This window comes from Ambystoma mexicanum, chromosome 3q, assembly GCF_040938575.1.
Source record: "Ambystoma mexicanum isolate Mex_15411 chromosome 3q, UKY_AmexF1_1, whole genome shotgun sequence".
Lineage (NCBI taxonomy): Eukaryota > Metazoa > Chordata > Amphibia > Caudata > Ambystomatidae > Ambystoma > Ambystoma mexicanum.
In genome coordinates, this window is record NC_090926.1 from 743,355,797 (window position 1) to 743,374,307 (window position 18,511).

The 18,511-nt window shown below is 47.0% G+C and overlaps 1 protein-coding gene across 1 annotated transcript in view; it reads right to left on the bottom strand.

Annotated features, from left to right (window-relative positions):
- Positions 1-18,511, bottom strand: part of UBALD2 (UBA like domain containing 2) — a 185,419-nt gene that overhangs the window by 59,854 nt on the left and 107,054 nt on the right. Inside the window, exon 2 of the mRNA XM_069654698.1 lies at positions 12,453-12,515. Coding sequence (XP_069510799.1) covers positions 12,453-12,515 — 63 coding nt within the window. The remainder of the gene's footprint in view (positions 1-12,452; positions 12,516-18,511) is intronic.

The window sequence follows — 18,511 nt, forward strand, 5'->3', positions numbered from 1 at the left end:
GCCTCTTTTTCGTCGATGAACTGCGAACTGCTGACAAATGTGGAGGAATCCCCTGAAACACCTCCCACCTGACAAGCCGACGCTGGAGTGCCCGCATGGAGAGGGAATTGCAGTAGAAGCAAGAGTCCCATCGTTGTTCCGGGCCCAAATACACCAGACAGTGGGGATCCGCCCTTTCGAAACAGCGTTTGAACAAAGAACAGGGCATGAATCCAAGATGCTCTGGCAAAGACGAAAGAAGACCATGGAACCGAAGCAGGAATATGAAGGACAAGAGAACAAAAATAAATTCCCTAAGATTAAAGTGCGTCCGACCCCGACCGCACAGAGAAAAGGCCTGAAGAGTGATGTGTGGGGCGGGTCTCAGGAATGTAGGGCTGCAGTCACGTGCAGTGGCCCCACGTAAAAAGACAAAAAAGTTAATTTATGCTTAAAGAGGGCTCTGGTCCAATGGACGGCATGTCCCACAAGTATGAAGGAAAGGGGACAGGACATGGTAGTAAGGTAATGATCAAGCATAGGATCTCTACAAAGCAATAAGACAGTTTTGGTCAAGCCAAGTACTGCTGCACTCTGGATATATAGTAATTGTTGTACTTGGTTGACCAACAGGCTGGCGTACAAAACATTAGCACAATCTAGCTTGGAGTTACTTGGGGAAAGACAACCATTATCAGATGTTGCTCTGCAAGAAACAAGTGTACATAGCATAAAACCTACTAGAACCTATGCCATAATTGGAGACTAGAGGTCAAGGTTTTCTCAGGTTTTGAATACTGTTTCGCATATACAATACTGGAGGGGCAAGTCTTGAAAAGTGGCCATTTAGTGGCGAACGTGGACCCAACAAGAGCACTAATCCAAGATTATGCTACACATTGCTGGCTCCATCTAGTCACCAATCGCACCCTCCTGCATCTTGGAAAAGTTCTTAGGCGAACGACTGACAAAGTACTTCACATATTAACTCATCCAGACTAGAGAACTGCATTTCGTAGTTTGAACCTTTGGTGGTAGCATTGCAGGTAATGAAAAAAATACGGGGCTGTAGGGGTGTCCCCGCAACACCCCGCTCACTATACTTTACAGTATAGTGAGCAGGGGTTGTGGGGGAAACCCCTACAGCCCCAATAGTATGCAAGTGTGTTTGCATGAGAAAGGTGCGAACTACCAAAAGTTTGCACCTTTCTCATGCAAACATTCCAGCCGTGGCAAAATCAGCCGCGGTCAGATCACTTAGGATCCTTGTATCTGCTTAGATTCACATACTATGCATAGGTCGATATCTAGTGATAGCTGCAGAATATTACATTTTTTGTTTTCGAAACTTGAAAAGGGACAAGGACAGAGCATGCCAGTAATGTTTTGCAGTCCCTCCGTTTTTGTTTCTGACACGAGGTAGCATGAAGTGTAGCGGGAGTACAGATGTAATCAAGCAGATGGCAGAAAAAGCCAGAGAAACATCTATGTGCATTATACTCCACAGGGGAGGAAGGGTGGGCACGGCACATGTGAATCTTAGCACAAAAGTATCAGAATTATGATTACGATGAGTAATGTGTCCCTTCTGAGGCTTGTAGAATCTGCTTAGATCACATGCTATGCATAGATTAGCAAGCAGTGTCTGGAGAAGGTGGTGGCTTGTGAGCAGGTACAGCAGCAACTAGATGTTTTAGCACCACTTGTCCCACCTATGAATCTGCTTTAGAATGTGTCAATGCAGTAGTGCCGAGTAAAAGTATGAATAGAACTCCATGTAGCTGTTTTGCAAATGGCGTCCATCGGGACTTTTGCAATAAAGGCCAAGGTAGCTCCTGTACCCCGGGTAGAGTGAGCTCTTGGTGTGAAAGGCAGAGTTTTATTTGACAGCATAGCAGAGCTGTATGCATTTCACTATTCTGAAACGTGATCACCTTTCCTGCCAGGTACTACGGAAACAAACAGTTGGTCTGTTTTCCTTAGTGGTCTTGTTTACATAGTAAAGAACCGCCATGCTTAAATTTAGTGTACAGAGGTTTTTTCTCAGCTGAGCTGGAATGGGTTTGAAAGAAAGATGGTAGTTCGATGGACCCGTTGACATGGAACTTTGATAGAGCCGGTAGGTAAACATTGATGGAGTTAAATACTAGCCCAGAGTCTAGTAAAGGGAGCATGTGATGGAGAACATTCTATCAGGTTTATATTCTTTGACTGGCACCATACTACAAATATTTTCCATTTGTTAAAACAACAGTGTGATGTTTGGTTTGCGTGCCTCCTTGAGGATATCTATACACCTTTGAGGTAGTTTTAAATCGCCTAATTCTAGGACTTCAGGAGCCAAGGTGCCAAGTTCATAAACTGAGGTTGTGGGTGTAATGTTGTTCCCCTGTGCTGTGCGAGCATGTTGTAGGGGCACAGGAGTTTGATTGGATAGCACATTGCAAGTTTGCGCAGATGTGGAAGCCAAGGTTGTCTCGCCCACATAGGAGCAACTACGATTAGTGTCACTTGTTCCTGGTGCATTTTGTTCACCAACCTGCTAAGTAGCAAAGTCGGGGGGGGGCGTCAACCAATTTCCCTTACCAGTTCATCCACAGGGCGTTACTTCTTGGACCCGTGTTGGGGAAACCTGGATGCAAAGTCTGGGCATTGCGTGTTTTGGCTTGTTACAAACAAGTCTAAAGGGGGTGGGGGGGGTAACTGCATAGGGAGAAGATTTTGTTTGGGACATTTCTGTCAAGCTGACACTCGTGCTCTTCGGGTAGAAGATCTCGGATTAACGAGTCTGCCAGAGAACGGAGTTCCCCTGGAACATGTTGCGATGTTAGGAACATGTTCAACACGAGTGCCCACTTTGATTTTTTGTGCTAGCCTAGACAGACTTGGAGTGTGTGCCCCCCCCCGCTTGTTTATGTAAAGCATGGCAGTGGTGCTGTCCGTGCTGTTGTGTTATTAGCTATCCTTGTTTGATAGGCTGTCGAGGAAGCTACCTTTCTGCCCAGGGTGTAGATTTTCTTACGCTCCTTTGTCAGGCGGGGCTTCTGCAGATGCCAGAGGGGTACCCGTCCTCTTTCTTGTAGTGGCAACTACTAAAGAGTCAGGCTTTGTGTCCCCTACTGTATAAGGGGTATCCCCAAAGTATAAGGGGTATGAGCGGGCTGGTGTGAACATCTTCTGGATGCAAGGGTTGACTGCCCGTGTCAAATTGGGTGTAAGAAGAGGGCTGAATGCGTCTGTACCGATTTTAACAGGGATAAATTGAGTTGTCCATTTTTTGTCCCCAAGAAGGTCCTCCACGAAGTCTGTCGACTTTGGCTTCTTGGGTGTCTATTTTGAAGTGCTCTGCAGCCTTTAGGAGCAGGTCATTATATTGCAACTGGTTGTCTACCGGGGAATCGGCCACCGGTGGGTCGGTGTGGTCCGGGGACTGAATGACGTATACATCATCATAATATTGGTCCAAGTCCACAATGTCCTCCTCGTACTCAGGGTCTGTATGTGCCAGGGTCTTGAAAGCCTTGCATGCTATGGTAATAAGTGCCTTGGCCTAGGTCCTTATGGAACAAGGTGGTGAGGCGGGCTTTTTTTACAGCGGGCTGAGCGACTACTGCTGTGCTTTGTGGGGTTCCCTGAAGGTTGTCAAATTGTTCTGTGGTCCATTGTGAGGAGGTTGGCATTACAGCTGGAGCAGGATTAGTAAGAGCAGGTGTAGGTAGGGGCTCTGGGATGGGGATTTTCTTATGGTGCAGAGCCCCTGAAAGGTGCCCTCTGGGGTAGAGTAATCCCTGCTTTTAGTAGCCTGAACTTTCACTTGGGGCGTTGAAGAATTCTAGTTTTTCAATGTTCTGGCCTTTAATCGGGTGTCAGGAACGTGTTTAACTGGCTCAGTTTTGAGCTTTTCTGCAATGCTGGTCGTCGGCTCCCGGGGACTTCCCAGATTTAGACGCAGTGTCTTAAATGGACTGTACGTCTGTTTCGGGCGCCCGTCGTGTGGCGATCACGAACACGATGGTCCAGATGACAGGTAATGATCAGACCTTCCCCTCGACGCATGGTGTTGCTTAAGGGTCGGCGACGTGGTGGACTCGGCTGCGGGGGATATGCTTGGTGTGATGTAACTTGGTAGTGGTTGAGCTGCCGGGTGTCGTCCCCGTAGCGAAACAGCCGGCCTGTCTGTTGGGGTCGGGGGATAGCACGTGGGAATATGATGGATCCCGATGGCCCTCTGCATGACTAATGATCTTGATGCTGCCATCACTGGAGGCTTCCTCAACGTCCATGGCGGCCTCGGCCTGTGTGGTGTGGTGTGGTGTGCCTCGCGTTTGGGCTTGCAGTCCTTTATAGTTTTTGGCCTGAACAGTTTGCAAGACTTGCACTGTTCTTCAGTGTGTTCCCTGGGGAGACAAAGGCAGCACACCCGGTGCAAATCCTTCCAGGGGAACTTCCTATTAAAGAAAGACACATTTTAAAAGGAGCGTGTTCCATGATGTACGAGGATGGCAGCCTGGCGAAATGAAGGTAGAGAATGTATATTCCTCTTTACAAGACTAGAATATGAACCTCCTTCCGCTCTCCCTACTGTGCAGGGCGAAGACCCCGAAGGGGCCTTGAAAGGATGTAGCCAAAGGATTGTTGAGACGCGAGTTGCTGTCGTCATCGAGTGAAACCTATCCCTGAAGCCGTCGCCGAAACCCTTGTAGTAAACTGTCTTTGAAAGGACTGAAAAATACTAGAACAACAAGTTACTTCTTACCTGGTAACGTTCTTTCGATGGGATGTTCCTCCGACATATTCCTTATCTTGATGGATCATCTCCAGCTTGCAGGCCTCAGAATTTATTTTTCAGTAGAGGGCGCTGCGCGTCAATGTCCCTCGAGCCGATGTCCCTCGACAGCCTCCGTATCGGCGCCAACGTCATCATGCGTATAAATAGACTTGCGCAGCGTCCGTTGCTCAGTTCCGTTTTGACGTTAACAGTGGTTTTACATGAATTGGTTAGTAACCCAGAAGGAGCGTAAGCTGTAACCACAAGGGAAGTTTTACTGAGGGGATGGATGGGAGGGGCGATGAGGAATACGTCGGAGGAACATCCCATTGAAAGAACGTTACCAGGTAAGAAGTAACTTGTTCTTCGAAGGGATTGTGTCCTCCGACGTATTCCTTATCTTGATAGGCTCCCATAGCAGTGGTGTGTAACTGAGGTGGGAGTAAAATTGCCATGTTTCCCTTCAAGAGTGAACAGAGTGCAACACAGCTTTGCCAAATCTAGTCTCTTGGCTAGAGGAGGCATCCAGGTTGTAAAATCTTGTGAAGGTATGTGCAGACGACCATGTGGCGGCCGCACATATGTCTCGAATCGGTACCCCTCTTTGGAGGGCCGAAGAGGCTGCGATACCCCTGGTTGAATGAGCCCTAAGATTTTGAGAACGCCCTTTCCCTGCCAGTTTGTAACATTCCAGAATGGCTAAAATAATCCATCTGGAAATGGTCTGTTTGGTTATTGGTAATCCCAATTTGTGCCCCGAGTTACCTATGAACAGTTGGTCTGCTTGCCTAATCCTACCAAGTCTGCTGATGTAAAAGCTCAAAGCTCGCCTTGGGTCCAGCCTATGCAGCCTTTCTTCCTCTTTCCCGGATGGGGAGGGGGATAAAATGAAGGCAAGGTAATCTTCTGAGTGATGTGGAATTCAGAAAACACCTTTGGGAGACAATTAGGCTCCACTTGTAGGACAACTTTGTCTTTATGAAAAATTGTATGAGGGGGTTTACAAGATAGAGCCTGTAATTTGCTCACCCTCCTAGCAGATGTCAATGCACTAATAAGACAGGCCTTCTTGCCAAAAGCAACACCTCCATGACGTCATCTGGGCAGTCCCAATCCTTGTATGTCAACCTTTCAGATACCAAGCGTGAAGGTTGAGGGTTCTGATGTCTGGATGGAGAACCTGACCTCCCTTCTGCAAGAGAAGATTCTCCTTGAGTGGAATACGAATTGGAGGGCAGATGGACATGTCCAGAAGGTCCGGGTACCACGATCTCCTGGCCCACTCCGGGGCAATTAGGCTCATGGCTTTCTGGAACCTTCTCAACCTCCTGATCATTTGAGGAATGACACGGACTGGAGGAAAAGCGTACAGAAGTGGAAAATCCCAGTCCACTACGAACGCGTCCCCTAGAGCTCCTCTCGGGGGAAATTCCCTTGAACAAAACTAATCGCACTTCCTGTTGATGCTGGTGGCAAACAGATCCACTTGAGGGGTTCCCCAAAGGGTGAGGATCTGTTGAAGGACTTCCTGAGCTAGTTCCCACTCGTGGGAGACTGTACTCTGCCTGCTCAGAGCGTCCGCTGTCAAGTTTTTCTCTCCGGCTAAGATAACTGCCGATAAGAGAGATTCCTTCTTGGATTGCCCAAAACCAGAGCTGCATCGCCTCTCTGCACAGAGGCAGTGATCCTACACCTCCTCTTTTGTTGAGGTAGTGCATGGCCACTGTGTTATCCGTCATTATCAGGACATTTTTTTCCCCTGTACAGATGGCAGAAAAGCCTTCAGCGCTAGTCTGATTGCTCTCAGCTCTAACAGGTTGATATGTAGTCTGGACTCCGATGGAGACCAACGACCGCTGATGGTCAAGTCGTTGGTATGGGCTCCCGACCCCGTGAGTGAGGCATCTGACTACTGTTATCTCCGGCCATGGTTGCCAAAACAGTTCTCCTTTCAAGATGTTCTCCTGGAAGGCCCACCACTGAAGGTCTCGAGCCACCTTGTCCGGAACCGGAAGGAGGTCTGTCATTCTCCCTGAGAATTGCAACCACCAAGTTCTTAGTGCCCACTGAAGAGATCTCATTCTCAGGCGAGCCTCTGGCACAAGGAAGATTCAGGATGCCATGAGGCCTAGCAACCTCAAAAAGTCGAAGGCTGGGAGACGTTGGGCATTTTGAAACTTGGTGACCCATCTGCAGAATATCTTGAGCCCTCACCTCTGGTGGCGAGGCTTTTCCCAGGGAAGTGTCCAGGACCGCTCCAATGAACTGGAGTCTGATGGTATCATCTGTGACTTCTTTAAATTGAGGGAGAAGCCCAGTTTGTGAAGGAAGTGGCAGACAATCTAGCTGGATCTGAGCTTGTTCTGGAGATACAGCTCTGATAAGCCAATCGTCCATGTAGGGGTAGACGTGAATCCCTTCCCTCCTTAGACTTGCAGCCACTACCGACATTAGCTTGGTGAAGACCCTCGGGGCGGAGGTCAGCCCAAATGGCAGAACTCGAAATTGATGAGAGCCGCCAATTGCGAACCTCAGGTATTTCCTGTGTTTGAGATGGATTGGCACATGGAAATAAGCATCCTGAAGGTCCAGAGATACCAGGCAGTCCTGGAGCTGGAGGGCCTGAAGGATCTGAGAAAGAGTTACCATCTTGAACTTGTCCTTCCTGAGGAACTTGTTCAATTCTCCTAAGTCCAAGATAGGTCTCAGTCCTCCGTCCTTCTTCGGTATTAGGAAGTAAGGGGGGGGGGTACCGGTTCTATGGCACCTTTCTCCAGCAGGTCTACAATTTCCTGCAAGAGGAGCGGATCTGGAACTTTCCAAGAGCTGTTCCCCGGTGGATGACTGAGGAATGCGTAGAAAAGGCAGGCAGTAACCTTGGGCAACCGTCTCCAATGCCCAAGCATCTGACGTAATAGCCTGCCATTCCGTCAGATGTTGAGTTAGCCTGCACCCTACTGGTGTCTTGTGAGGAGAGTCCTCAGAGTGATTTAGAGGCAGCTGATGCAGGAGCCGAGGGTAAAGAGGTACCTGCTGCTGCTTTTGTATTTTTACCCCGTCCACCTCGGGTGAATCTTTGACCTCTTTGAACCGACTGTCCTCTGCCTTTTCCGAATGCAGAATAAAAGCGAAAGGACTTACCTCCCCAAGCGGTTCCTGAGGGGCAATATGGCGTTTGACGGATTGCAGCACCCAGGGATTTTGCTGCTGCTTTGGATGTCTAACTTTTCTATGCTGTCATCCGCCTCCTTACCAAACAAAGAAGAGCCGTCAAAGGGCATATTTAAAAGTCTGGCTTGTACATCTGGAGCAAACCCAGATTATCGCAACCACGCAAATTTGCGGGTTGTAGTACTTGCCGCCATGGCCCTACTGATGCTGTCAGCAGAATCAATGCCAGTTTGAAGGGATTCGCACATTGCGTCTTTACCATCCTTAATGATCTTTAGAAACGCTTCCCTTTCTTCTGCTTCTGGGAGGCAGTCAGCCGCTGATGAAGCACACTCCCAAAGTGTATAGCTGAACCTTGCAAGTGTACAAGTAGTGTTAATAGATTTCAACGCCATTCTACATGCAGAAAAGCCTTTTAGGCATACAGTCGTATCTTTGGTCATCCCTGTCCTGTGGAACAGTGGGGTATGCCGATCTACTGCCTGATGCAGTTGCTGCTTGAACAACGAGACTCTGGAGTTGGATGTTTGGACAAAAATTCACGGTCAGTAGTAGATACCCTATATTTGGCTGATAACTTTGTTAACCGCCGGGATAACCTCAGGAGTTTTCCAGTTAGCCAATATTTTTCTTTGTAATGCAGCGTGAAATGGAACCACAGGATCCTCCTGTGGGCCTTTAACTAAAATGTCTGTAAGGTTATCCTGTTGGAATGCAGGTGAAGGTTTAGACAAACCCATGAATTCTATAATTCTTGCCATTAAAAGTCTGTAAGGGGTCTCAGCATGTTCCCCTGGGTCTGGTTTGTCAAATTCTATTTCTGGGGAAGTATCTAACCCACTTGCCTCATGTAAGGATTCTCGAAGGTCCTTCAACCTATTTTCCTCAGAGGTAAATTCCTCTGGTTCTGGTGTTGCAGATCTCTGCAACCCAAAGGGTCTTTCTTGATCCGAATCCTCCCCTTCCTCATAAATGGAGGACAAAGGTCTGAAATGATCAGACCTTGGAAATGGCTTAAATCCCATTTCCAGAGCAGAAGGGGCTAAATTTGTCATACTTGGTTGGGAAAACGTCGACGATGTGGACGTTCAAGGCTTCGAAAACACCGACAAAGGCATCGAGAAGATTGGAAGTGGCCTCGAAGAACTTGCGACGGAGGTGGGTTTACTCTTTTTCGGCGTCGAAGACAGCGTCGATTCGATCGACCTATGCGTCGATGAGCCCTTCGATAATTACGTCAATTACGCAGATTTATGCGTCGAAGGGACCTTAGACGATGGAGTCGATGGCACAGTGCCTTTGCTCGAGGGTTTGTGACGCTCTCGAGTAGTTTCTTTCGCCGGGTGCAACGACTCGCGGCGTTTTCGGGTCTTTCACCCAGGGTATCACCCTCAGCTATCTTCGAGGGGGTCGAGGCCGCTTTCTTGAAGACGCCGAGCATCCTTTTATGGAATTCCTCCCACTCAGCCTGGGAGCTATGTTTTGTGGGGCAGGTGACTCTTTCCGGAGAAACAGAAGACGAGGAAGGGGATCTTCGACGTCTCTTACTTGAATGCTTGGATCTCGAAGAGTGGTGGGAACTGCTTCGAGACCTAGACCGAGAAGGTTTCCTGTGTCGGTGAGGAGACGAATGTCTCGACTCTGCCGAGGAAACTTTCGAAGGAGTTTTAACTGTCTTACCTCTCTCAAGCTTCCCCTTACGCTCCAATCAAAGGCTTCCGCCATCATGGACATGCAGTCCTCGCACTCCGAACATTGGTGCTCTGATCCCAGGCACCACAAACAGATCCTGTGAGGATCTGTCAGCGACATTTTCTTTCCACAGTCTCGACATTTTTTGAAGCCGGAACGTGGAGTCGTCGGTTCGGATGAGGAAGCCATCGAGTAAGAGTTGGTATTCGAGGAATAATGAAGAATGTATTCTCTGACTAACGAACTGAGCAACACGATTCCGAGGCCCACGAAGCGCGGAAAAACGGAACTGAGCAACGGACGCTGCGTGAGTCTATTTATACGCACGATGACGTCGGCGCCGATATGGAGGCTGTCGAGGGACATCGACGCGCAGCGCCCTCTACTGAAAAAAGAATTCCGAGGCCAGCAAGCTGGAGATGATTTATCAAGATAAGGAATACGTCGGAGGACACAATCCCTTAGAATTAAACTTTACTACGTAATGGCGTCAGCCAAGAACGAACTCTGCGATAGGAGTTTAACTAAGACGGCGGAAAAAAAGCCAAGGAGGGACCTCAACGTGTGAAGGACCATGTGTACACATCACACTAGATATAGTATTACTGGAACGCCCCGTTGAGGTCCCTTTTTGAGTTTTGAAAACAGTGTAATATCTGCACCTACCACTAGATGTTGGCCTATGCATATCATGTGATCTAAGCAGATTCCACAAGCCTCAGAAATATTATACATCACACACAAATGCTCACAGACACAGTTGTCCTTTTCTGAACAGTACTATGTTTTACAAGTATGGAGTTTGTGTATAAAACTCCTAACTATTACATCCATATCATATCCATCCCTAGCCATCATGCCCTTGCCTACCAGTAAAGTGTTTCACCTTCCTCTTCTTCCTTTTCTCCCATATGAATGTCTCGACACCACAAGGGCGGGGCACAAGACACCTCTTGTACAAGCCTCGGCATGGTTAAACCACTACAATGGTGACTGACGTTATACAAATATAACACTAGTGACGGTGTTAACTGGGTAGGTCCATGAGGCCAGTTTAGAACACGGATTTCTATCAACAGGTACATGTAGATTTTGGAACGATTTTTAGACTGGCAAAACATAACATTCACTACAAGAACGTCAAGTTTAACCCATATAACAGTCAAAAATATGTTATCAAGAAAATCTAGAAAATTTGAGAAAAGGAAAACCGGCGAATGCTTCATAGGAACCACACAGGGCAGAATGCCAGAAAAGGCACTTTTGAATGAGAAGGATGTTGAAGTGTCATCAACAGCGTCACAGGTTGTCGTCAATTCTGTCCTCTAACAACACAGGGAAGAGATAACACTTGCCATTTAGCTCCCTACATTCTGCCAGGGCATCAAAAAGAATATTGCAGCAGCACAGCCAACGCTTGAAAAGAATATTAGACTGGATACGTTCCACTACTTTACCCATCAAATATCGACTTTCTGAAAACTGCATGGTTCAGATTGGTCAAGTCTCCCTACTTCACTTGTGCTCTACAAAGATCCTGGAGTCTGTCCTCATCCTGGAGCCGGGGCATAAAAGGAGGCTGACGAAAACTATCCCCGGGGATGGCGCTGCACCTGCATAACTAAAAACAGCAGGTTCTCCGCTGCAAGAACTTCCATCAAGGCAAAGCTTACAGCAGAGGAATCACACAAGGTAGTCATTTTATTTCACCCTGAGGAGGTGGCGCTAGCGAGGCCCAGAATAAACAGTAGTAATGCAGGGCACAAGAGGTAGGTTGTCCTGCAGTTGACATAGCAGCTACCAGCGGATTCCACTTTTAAAATATCTAGCAAGAGGAGATTTAACTTCAACAGAAAGCCGATCCTATTCCAAAAGGCACACAATCTGCATAGTGGCCAAAAACTGAAGCCAATTTCTATATGTAAAAATAATAACGTATGCATTTGTCATTGCGTAGATTTAGCAAAGAGCAAGTCATTTTGCACTGCGCTGAAACCCCACTCTTGTAGTTTCATTGCGCACATCCGTGATTGTGGGGCAATTAAGCACTTCAGACTAAGAACAGTCTCTCCATTTTCCGCATACGAAAAAAACATTAAAGACTTGCGATGTGCGGGCAATGTAATAGTACATGCATCGAACACGTAACAAGTTATTTGAGCGGATGATACAGGTCACATGCATGCACTCCTTGAATGCGTGCAGAAGGGATAATCTGAAAGGAATCGGGGGAAAAAGCCAATCTCGCGTACGTGCTCTGGAAGCATTAGGTACGACAGACGGCGCATGCCATAAAGAATTTCTCTTTTTTTTTAAATTGTACATGCCCTCGCATACCTAAAACACAATGTACCATAGTGACACAATGTCAAGGATTACAAACACAATTTCCAATCAAGTCATTGGGAAAACATGATGTTCGTAAATACCAAAGAAAGCACAACACATTAAATGAAGGCACATGGAAAAAAGTTGCATGCATTTCGGCTCGCATTTCCATTCCTGGATGTGCAGTCGGTTGATGCCTGGGAGCGCTCAATCTGCTTAAACATGGCTGGCACGAAGATTGTCGGACATGAATGCAAAACCACATTCCTGCCGAAGGGAACCCCTCCCCCACTGCAGGCAGCATCAAAACACAAACATCTCCCTCAGACAAAGCATGTAGGCCTTCACCCTGCATCATCCTGAGCAGGGAGAAGCGCTCGCGGGTAGAGCAGAGGGCAGTTGCGACATCCAATTAAAACCCTCTTTTCTGCTAAACCGGCTTCCCAGCGCCCACAACCCCTTCCCCCGACCAAGCATCCTTCACCCAACAATCCACCAGTGCTGGTGTACTTACCATCTGATGATGGTGGTGGTTGGTGGGAATGTTGGTTTCTTGGAAGAACGTGCTCAATGCCGTCTGCGATAAAGGCATGGGAAACAAAAAACAAACCACAGTGAGAATATTTCACAACGAGACAGTAATCCAGTCTAATCAAATATCAGCTGCATTAACGAGGCCGCGCTTTCACGGCAAGGGGGCGGGCAGGTGAAGGGTCTAGGCGCAACATGAGCTTTCCAGATGAGGTCCTTGCCATATGGACACAACCGCTACACTCACCCCAGGTTATTGTAGCGTTAATAGTGCCATATACAACTATAAACAAAATGCAAGTCGTTTTTGTTTTGGCTATTACGTGGCACAAAAGCGCAACTGTATGCAAAAAACGATTGCATTCAAGTACAGCTAGGAGGGAGATGGGAAGCGAAAGGATACAGTTTGGTTATTTACCCCACCCAGTCAAAGGCCATGGTAATCTTTATGGCCAGTCTCACCAAACTCTCCCGGCCCCAAACAAATCCCCCAGTTAAATATCAGACAGTACCATCAAGCAACGGTGTAGAAGGTCCGTCAGGTTACTTCTAAGCAGTCATTAACGGTCAACTTGCACCTTTAAATGTGCTACTGTGCAATGAGAAAAAGTTCTTTACCGCTGGGGCTACTGTACTCCTAGTCCATAGTGCCCCTCACTCAGTTTCCCTCTGCCTCCCGCCCCCACTCACAAGGACGGGTCAGGAACATTTTGGTAAACAGCAACAACAACAAAAAATCCCTCTAGGCGCTGATCCCTGCCAGTCTTTCCATTGCTTAGGGTACAGCACCTGACCAATGGTCAATTTAGCGTGGGAGTGCATATGAAGGAAGTGAGGGTTAAAGCGGGGAGCCTATGGATTTTTAGTAATATAGGCACTTCATTGAGCAACATTCTTACTCCTACACGCTTGCATGGGACAAACCAGCATTCACACATTGAAAGGTCAATGGTGCGGACAGTACCTAGTCAAACAAGTTTTGCAGAACTGCATGTCCAAACCGATTGTCCACTCAAGAACTGGAATACAAGCAGAAGTGGCAACAGAAAAAGGACATGGCCCAAGTAGCGGCTCTGGTAATGGCATCTCAGGTAACAGGTCATTGAAAGGACACCTTTCGAATGGCACAAGTAAAAAAAAAAAATACATGTGTGGCCTGCAATCCCTTGGACCTGTAGTTCTTAGTACAGCTGGCAATTGTCGATTTAGAAGCTGACGACCCAAAGGACTTGCCTACGAAGAGCTGGACCTATGAAGGTAGAATGTCAGTGCCCAACGAACAAAGGATGTAGAGCACGATTTTCACCCCACAAACAAGGGTTAGGAAAGAGCGCTGGTAAGGCCATTTGATTAATATGTAAATCAGCCATGAGCTTGGGAAGAAAGGAAAAGCAGTACAACCTGGTGTTTGGGGAAAAGTAGCAAAGGGCGCCACAGCCGAAAGGGCTTGCAGCTAAGCGACTACCGCACCAAAAAAAGCAAGTTGCCAGGCCACCAAACTTCAATCTATCATGGCCATGGTTTATAAAGGTTAGTGAACAAGGGCTACAAGGACAATGCCGAGGTCCCAGACATGACAAGGACTCCTGAAAGGTGGAAACAGGCACCCACATTCCTCAAAGTGTGGCTTCACCAATCACGCACAAATGGTCTACAAAAACAAAAAATGACCTGCCTACATTCTCTCACTATTTTTAACACACACCTGTCATTGAGGTCTGAGGTACTGAAGTATTCTAATTTGAACTCTGCAGCTTACCGGCCATTGCGTTTTAACGTGCCGCATAGCAATCAAGACAGATGGGTCGTAACAATAAACGGATTGGTCAAAGCATTTTACTTTCTCCAATACGCTAGCATCTTTAAACTGTACAAAGCTCTACTTAAACAATACCCAGGACTTTTTCTTTCCCCCAAATATTACCAAAAAATGCTGTTATCAGGGAATTGTTACGTGTTCTCCCCCTTTTGCTTGTGAAAATGGTGCTGAGATTTGCTAGTATGCAGGCGATGTGGAAAATAAGCGCATTGTGAATTGCATCAGGCTCCTGCAGGTTTTAGGTTAGAGAAGCCGTGTCGTCAATTTAGAATGCACACTTTCAAGCTCACCCACCCAACCTGGAAGAATGGTTTTCAGATTGTATTGAACATGATAAGTATCCCTTCCCTTTCGCTTCACGTATGAATCTTACTGTGCAATTTCAGAATAAAGGGCTGCATAGGATTTACATTAAGCACCATTTGTATAGGGGTAGACATTACAATAAAACTTGCTCTCCTTTCCCCATACTTTATTATATAGTTAGGGCCTTCACAGAACGCACACAATCGAGAAAAATCTTCATTAAGCTCTGCTACAGACGTCTTCATACCACAGCCCAATGAAGCTAGCTTGAATTTCTATCATGGGGATAGCTTCATTCTTTTGGCAGATGTGTTATGCAGTGTCTAGCAGATGCGTGCGGGTGGGCGGCTGGGACTTCAACTAGTTTCCATAAATATGGAATGCGATACGTACCCGTATTTCCTGGTTGCTTAGTGTTGGGGAGAATTCTCCAGAATGGCCAATTTCACTTACCTACCGAGTCCCTCAGCAGCTTTGCTGGATTTCTAGGATTTATTTTATTCACCTGGTAAGAGTGAAAACCTTTTCTCCCACTCTTACATGTGTTTTGCTGTGCGTTCAACATTTTTGTATTCCTAGACTGTGGAGCCTCACCTACTCCATAGGCATCCACTTTTTTCTGTGCGTCACACATCAACTTTAGTGGACACACAGGTTTGTCTTTTTCAGACTTCCCACTTTAAACTCAATTTTCTGGGGCCGACTACTGTCATTGACTATTAGGCTTTTTAAATTCACAGACCCAGTACAAACCTGGAGAGGGTTAATAGTTATCCCTTTTTGTCTATCTCATGGCACATTATTTTGTTCCCCTTTCTTTAAAATTTGGCTGGTGGCAGTGGTATCTACCATATTTTTCCTACCGCGGTCTATGAAAATAGCCTTGGTACTGTTTTAGGTTATGTTAATGGCCTCGAATTTAAACCTGCTGGACCCCATTTACTTTTATTTGGTTCCGGCTGGGTTTGCCATTTATTTTTGTAAAGGTCTTTCTCATGTTTTACTCTGCGTGCCAAAACAGATTTGGCTCCTTTGTTCGCCATCCTTTGGCAGGCTTCTGCACAGAAGCCCTCCTTAGGCGCCTGAGAGTCTGGGTGGACAGTATGCGAGTGAGGGGTTTTAGGACCCCTGCACAGTATTCCCTTGGAAACCCAAGTCGCACTCTTGTTTGATTGGCTAGGTGGCTGTCCTGCCAGGACAGCCACCCTGCTGTGTGATTGACAGCCAGGCTGGGTGAATGGGGGGAAACTGCATAAAAAGCAAGTCTCTGGGACTCGGAAGGCAGAGTCACTGGATCGAGAGAACCGAAGAGAAGCTGAAAGAAGAGGACCACTACCACGACTGAACCTCCCAGTGAAGCCCTGCTGCAGGTCCGAATCTCCAAACTTCGACGTCAGAAGATCTGCAAGGAATCTTCCTGCCTTGAGCTGGTGGGACCAACAAGTTCGCCAAACACCAAGCAAGGCCTCCCTCCCTCCCTCCCTCCCTCGCTGGCTCCCTCCCTCCCCTGGTCGAATTTGCTGTGCAAAGCTGTAGTGAACCAGAGAGCCAGGAGGACCGGACCCAATTTGGGTTTTAAGGAGTGCACCTTTTACTCGTCGCTTTGCTCTGCTACTGGTTTCTTCCCTGGGCAGTGCGGGACGCTCCAGTCTTCCTACATCCAGTCAGACATTCATTTCAGGAACCGTGGGCCTGCAGGATCTGCCAAGAACTTCTGCCTCAGCTACAGCATCCTTCTTCTAAGGTACTGTTCAAATCCGGTTGTACGTTCCGTCCGACTGCAGTGAAAGTGTTTTAAATCTTTCACTACTCCGAGGGCTTGTCCTTCTCTACTCTTAAGTAACTTTTCTTTCGACCAACTTCGTTTAGAACTCTTAGCAAAGACTTAACGAGAACTACTCTGAACTGCGTGATCCTCTGCAAAGACTCTGAACCATCAACATTGGCCCAGGCATACCGATTTCAATCCTCATTGTAGCAAGCCTTTTCTAGATTGCCCTGCCTACTTACTTGTTGGTGCTGCTTAATTTTGTATAACCTTGTCTGTCCCTCCCTTTTTAATTGCTGTAGTGCCATTTTGCTCACACTTCTTTTTGAACTGAACTTGTCCAGAATGGATTGGGTGTTGTGTAGTATATTAAGAGTGTGACTTTTTCAGCTGCTTTATTTAGTGAACTGTTTTACAAATCAATGTGTAAATAAATGTATATTCTTTTACTCAGAAACCTTGAGTCAGTGTTTGTTTGAACCATATTAACTGCTGCCCTTTGTGTAACTGTTGATACTGCTCACTTTACTCGAGATAAGTCATCGCTACCACTTTACTGTGTAGCACAGGCTTGTACCAAAGGTGAATTTGTACTTGCACTTGTAGTCTTAATTGTGGGTGGTGTTCCCAGAGGGCACTATATATGATTCTGCCTAACACTTAGATGCAGATGAATTTAGAAGGGCGTGAATTCAAAGCATGGCTAAATTCTACACATTAGCTATATAAAATGCACCCACTGTAATATATTAGCTACACTTCAAATTAAGCTACATTCCATACACCGTCTACACTTTCAACTTACAGCGGCTACATTTGCAAAGTCACTGTTTCATTACATAGGCCGCACTCCAAATTCAACTAGATTCAAATACAAAATGCACCCAAATTAAATACAGTGGCTATACTCCCAATGAAGCTAACAGCAGTTATGAACGAGAAAGAAAAAATAAAATAAAAAAAGCAGCTAAAGTCATCCAAGAGTCAAATATGGAATTGGCTGTGTAACCAATTTGTCGTAGTCTCTTCCAACAGCTTTTGAGGCCTGGCTAAGGGCACCCAGGGCAAACCAGCAGTGGAGGAACCCTTTGCTTTAGTCCCTTAGCCAACTGCCTGGGCAAGGCTGCCCTGGGGCTCCGAGTAGCTGGCGGTCCCGGAAGCATCAACCAATCGCATTGGGCAGGGGGGGGGGGGGGGGTCTGGGGACCTCTGCAAGGGGAGGGAAGCGCTGGGAGGCAAACAGGAGGCGCTGAGAATTATGGATGGAGGCTCAGGTGGGGAAAAGGCCTCAGGGCTTACCTGATGCACCAGAGCAGTGCTGCTCACTCCCACAGGGCTCCGGGTGTTAAAGGCTCTGAAGTACATAGTATACAATGACCAGGTGACAGTCAGAGGTCTATAGTGGAAGGGGCATGTCCAGGGCCGGCTCGTGGAGCTCATCTTGTGTACAGAGCTACCAGTACATCTTGGCTACTCTGTCGGGTTGCAGGCCATTAAAAGGCCCCGTCGCTAAAGAGCAACCAGTAATCATCAGGGTGGACTGTGGGCGTCACTAGCTCTCTATACGTATCCTCCTGCACGTAATATGAGGTGAGGTGTCTTACCAGCCATCCACCACAGAAGCCTGTTGCAACCACAAAGCTATGGCCACTTGTTGCTTTTTACAATGCCCAAAATCATGCAATAGGTTTGGGTGAAACCCAGGAGGAACATTTCCGGACAGAGGTCACATCCAGTGATTTCACTCGGGGCGCTCGGTACTTTCCACCAATAGGAAGCCACACCTGTGCATCCTCAGGCCATATGCATGAAATCTGCATCGATCACGAACACGCATTCGGGAAGTTGGGGTTTTGGGTTTTTATTTTTCGGGGCAATGTATGCTTGGTGGATGAATTTAAAGTGAAGCAGCGTATGAAGCAGTTTGTAATTCATGGAAACTCTAAATTTTCCCACAAAAGAAACTCCAGTATTTATCTGCAACGGCATACCCCAGCAAGCTTTCCCATTTTCACCTACCTTTCCTACCCTAGCCTAGCCGGCAACCATGTAATATAATGTAATGTGGGCATCACATGCAGATAATCATAGTTTGACCGTTAGAAATTATATTAGAGGGTTGAGGCAAATGCAGGAAATGGGTCTAAAG